This window comes from Protobothrops mucrosquamatus, unplaced genomic scaffold (assembly GCF_001527695.2).
Source record: "Protobothrops mucrosquamatus isolate PMUCROS unplaced genomic scaffold, P.Mucros_1.0 scaffold1446, whole genome shotgun sequence".
NCBI lineage: Eukaryota > Metazoa > Chordata > Lepidosauria > Squamata > Viperidae > Protobothrops > Protobothrops mucrosquamatus.
Window position 1 is genome coordinate 49,879 of NW_015387626.1, and position 4,169 is coordinate 54,047.

Here is a 4,169-nt window from a genome sequence, read left to right on the forward strand (position 1 = left end):
GAAACGTAGTATCCAGGACAGCCCAGGCGAGAGAGGGTGGCTGAGGCCTGCATCCCTCTCCTGTTAGAGGCTAATCTGGATTTTGATGGAAGGTGAAATGGCTGCATTGTGGAAAGAATTGGGGGTCTGTCTCGAACTCGGCTTGGGCCAGGAGAGTGTAGGGAGGCAGCTGTGAATTGCCCAGGCCTTCATTCTGAAATGGAGTGGGTGGGTGGGTGGGGATATCTTGGTGGTCTCCCATCTGGGAATTGGCGAGGGGATTGAAGAGTTCCCTCCATCCATCCATCCATCCATCTCTTCCTTCTTCTCATCTTCCTTCCTCCCTCCCTCCCTTCCTTCCATCCATTTTCCTCTTTCATCTTCCTTCCTTCCTTCCTTCCTTCCTTCCTTCCTTCCTTCCTTCCTTCCGTGCATCTTCTCTTCCTTCCCTCTGTTCCTTCCTCCCTCACCTTCACCACGGCTTCTCTCCATCCATCTGCAGGATGTTTCAGACCTTGTACAACTACTTCTGGTGGGACCGGCTTTGGTTGCCGGCCAACCTGACCTGGGATGATGTCCAGGGCCTGGATGACCAAGTCTACAGCAAAGCCGCTCACCTCTACTACACCATTCCTCTGAGCTTCGTCTTCCTCATCGTCAGGCACTTCTTCGAAATGTGAGTAGCCCTGGACCACCGAGGAGAAAGATGGCAGATTTTCTTTCTTTCTTTCTTTCTTTCTTTCTTTCCTTCCTTCCTTCCTTCCTTCCTTCCTTCCTTCCTTCCTTCCTTCCTTCCTTCCTTCCTCTCTTTCTTTCTTCCTTCCTTCCTTCCTTTCTCTCTTCTTTCTTTCTTTTTTCTTTCTTTCTTTTTCTTTCTTTTTTCTTTTTCTTTTTTCTCTCTTCCTTCCTTCCTCTCTTTCTTTTTCTTTTTCTTCCTTCCTTCCTTCCTTCCTTTTTTTCTTTCTTTTTCTTCCTTCCTTCCTTCCTCTTTTTCTTTCCCTTTCTTTCTTTTTCTTCCTTCCTTCCTTCCTTCCTTCCTTTTTTTTCTTTCTTTCTTTCTTTCTTTCTTTCTTTCTTTCTTTCTTTCTTTCTTTCTCTTTCTTTCTTTCTTTTTTTCTCTCTTTCTTTTTTTCTTTCTTTTTCTTCTTTCCTTCATCCTTCCTTTCTTTGTTCCTTTCTTTTCTTTCTGTCTTTCTTTCTCTCTCTCTCCTTCCTTCCTTCCATTTTTTTTTCACTCTTTTTTCCTTTCTCCTTCAGCTACATCGCCACCCCTCTGGCTGGGCTCTTGAACGTCAAAGAAAAAACCCGATTAAAAGCCAGCCCCAATCCGGTGCTAGAGAAATTCTACTCCACGTCCTGCAAACATCCCAAACAGGTAAGGGGGCCAAGCGGCCCTCGGCAGGGAAGCGCTCCCAAATTCAGCCGGCAGGTTGCAGAATCGGAGCCTGAAAGAGGGGGGAAAAAGCAGGAGACCAGCTTCCGGGGTGTGAAGGGGAAGTGGCCAGAATTGTCGCCCGCCTGCACAACGTCCCACGCGACTGACTTCTCCGACGTCTTCTTTCTCCCGGCAGGCGGCGGTCGAGGCGCTGTCTAAACAAAGCGGCTGCACCCCGCGGCAGGTGGAACGCTGGTTCCGGCGACGACGAAACCAGGATCGCCCCAGTTTACTCAAGAAATTCCGGGAATCCAGGTAGCCCCCCCGTGCATGATGGGAAAAGTTTTATTTCGATGCCTCGAGAAAAACTACGGCCAGGAACGAGTTACCTGTTTCTTCCCTGACCTTCTGGCTTTCTCGCTGCGGGGATCAAAGCTCAGTTTTTCTGCGGGAAATGTTCCATACTTGGGGCGGGGGGGGAGGCTTTGATTTTTCCCCCCCCCTCCTCATCTCCAGATGCTGGTTTATTTTTAAACGAGGCTCAAAATCCGACACGCTCGTAATCTGTGGAGAAAATGATTTTGCACAAAGAGGGAAGGGGGGGAGAGGTCAAGAAAATCAGAGTTTGCAAAACAAGATAAAACAGGGTAGATTCAGCAAGGATGCCCAAAACTCAGATGTAGGAGAAACCTAGAAGATTGGGGGGGGGGGCACTGACTAGCAAATTGCAGATTGTGTTTAACAATTCTCATAAAATAAAATTGGCCCGCCGCTAAATGGAAACTCAACTTTTGATTTGAATTGGAACCAAAAAAACAAAACAAAACTCTGAAAGACCCCTGATAGGTGTAGGACGCAGATTGAGCCCCCCCCCTACCAGCCAGAGCCAGGCACTCTGCACATGGCCTGGGGCAGTCTTGACGCTCTTGAAATAAAATCTGCTCAGGGAGAGAAACAACAGCCGAACCACAACTCCACTTTGTGCTTCCTTTTTTTCAGTTGGAGATTCACGTTTTACCTTATTGCTTTCATTGCTGGCATGGCTGTGATCGTGGATGTGAGTACGGAGTCAGAAGGACTTAAAAACACCTCTCTTAATTTGTCACTCTCCGTAATTCCCCGGTTCCTTCCTTCTAATGGGCTTGTCTCTTTTTTTTGTGTGTGTCTCTCTCTGTGTGTCTGTGTGCTGCAGAAACCTTGGTTTTACAACCTGGAAGAAGTTTGGGACGGCTACCCCTATCAGGTGAGGGCATTTTTCAGCAAGAATTTCTTCTGAAAACGTCGCGTGCATTTTTTTAAGGATAAAAGTGTAAACCCAAATCCGGGAAAATCGACATTGTAAAGAAAGGGGACGCTAAATCCTTCTTCCCGTATTTGCAGCCCTGTCAAAAAAATCTAGAGGATTTTGCACCCAAGGCCAAAAAAAAAGGGGGGGGGGCAGTGGCTGTCCTCCGGAACGTTATTATGCACCTATTATTTTTGGGATATTTTTCTCCCCCCCCCCTTTGGATTTACAAAGAAGAACAAAACTCGTGTCTTTCTGGCAGGCCTTGCTTCCTTCCCAGTACTGGTATTACATGACCGAGCTGTCGTTTTATTTGTCGCTCTTGTTCAGCATCGCCTCAGACGTGAAGCGGAAGGTGAGCTGGCTGGGGGGGGGGTACGGGGGGGGAAGCCTTGCAGGGTGGAAAAACAGATTTTAGGGGTCAAAAAGGAGAGATTTTTACCTCCGGAAGGTTTGTTGATGGGGGGGAAGAGTGCAGGTTGGGATCCTGAGTTTGGATTGTGCCCCTCTGATGACTTCTGAGCAGAAGAGATGGTTTCCTAGAGAGGAGGAAGAGGGGATTCTCCCCCTCCCCCCCAAAAGTGTCTCTTCCCAGCTCCCCCGTTGGGTCAGGGTCTCCCCTTCCGCCTCCATCTCTTCCTTTCCTTCCATTTGGGGACAGGATTTCAAGGAGCAGGTGATCCATCACGTGGCCACCATCGTCCTGATGAGTTTCTCCTGGTTCACCAACTATATCCGGGCCGGGACCCTCATCATGGCCCTGCATGATGCCTCCGACTACCTGCTGGAGGTGAGAGAGTCAGCCAGGAGGATATCGGGGCTTCACCCACCTTGGGTCCCTGGGGCATCAAAGCAGCTCCTTCTCCTTCTCCTGCTCCCTTCTCCTTCTCCTTCTCCTCCTCCTCCTCCACCTTCTCCTCCCCTTCCTTCCTTCCTCCCTTTGTTCCTTCCTCTCTCTCTCCCTTCCTCCCTTTCCTTTTCTCCTCTTTCTTTTTTTCTTTCTCTCCCTCCCTTTCATCTTCCCTTCCCCTCCTTCCTTCTTTCCTTCCTTATCTTCCTTCCTTCCCTCCCTCCTTCATCTTCTTCCCTCCTCTTCCTTCCTTCTTTCCTTATTTTCCTTCCTTCCCTCCCTTTCATCTTCCCTCACTCCCTCCTTCCTTCCTTCTTCCTTCCTTCATCTTCCTTCCTTCCTTCCCTCCTTCATCTTCTTCCCTCCTCTTCCTTCCTTCTTTCCTTATTTTCCTTCCTTCCTTCCCTCCCTTTCATCTTCCCTCACTCCCTCCTTCCTTCCTTCTTCCTTCCTTCATCTTCCTTCCTTCCTTCCCTCCTTCATCTTCTTCCCTCCTGTTCCTTCCTTCTTTCCTTCTTTCCTTCCTTCCTTCCCTCTTTCATCTTCCCTCACTCCCTCCTTCCTTCCTTCCTTCCTCATCTTCCTTCCTTCCCTCCTTCATCTTCTTCCCTCCTTCCTTCCTTCTTTCCTTCCTTATCTTTCTTCCTTCCTTTCCTCCTTCCCTTTCATCTTCTTCCCTC

The 4,169-nt window shown here is 48.8% G+C and overlaps 1 protein-coding gene across 1 annotated transcript in view; it reads left to right on the top strand.

The window, feature by feature from the left end:
- Positions 1-482: 482 nt before the first annotated feature.
- CERS2 (ceramide synthase 2) overlaps positions 483-4,169 on the top strand; it is a 6,035-nt gene continuing 2,348 nt past the window's right edge. Inside the window, exons 1-7 of the mRNA XM_015822036.1 lie at positions 483-655; positions 1,237-1,354; positions 1,551-1,669; positions 2,354-2,411; positions 2,547-2,597; positions 2,902-2,994; positions 3,301-3,429. Coding sequence (XP_015677522.1) covers positions 483-655; positions 1,237-1,354; positions 1,551-1,669; positions 2,354-2,411; positions 2,547-2,597; positions 2,902-2,994; positions 3,301-3,429 — 741 coding nt within the window. The remainder of the gene's footprint in view (positions 656-1,236; positions 1,355-1,550; positions 1,670-2,353; positions 2,412-2,546; positions 2,598-2,901; positions 2,995-3,300; positions 3,430-4,169) is intronic.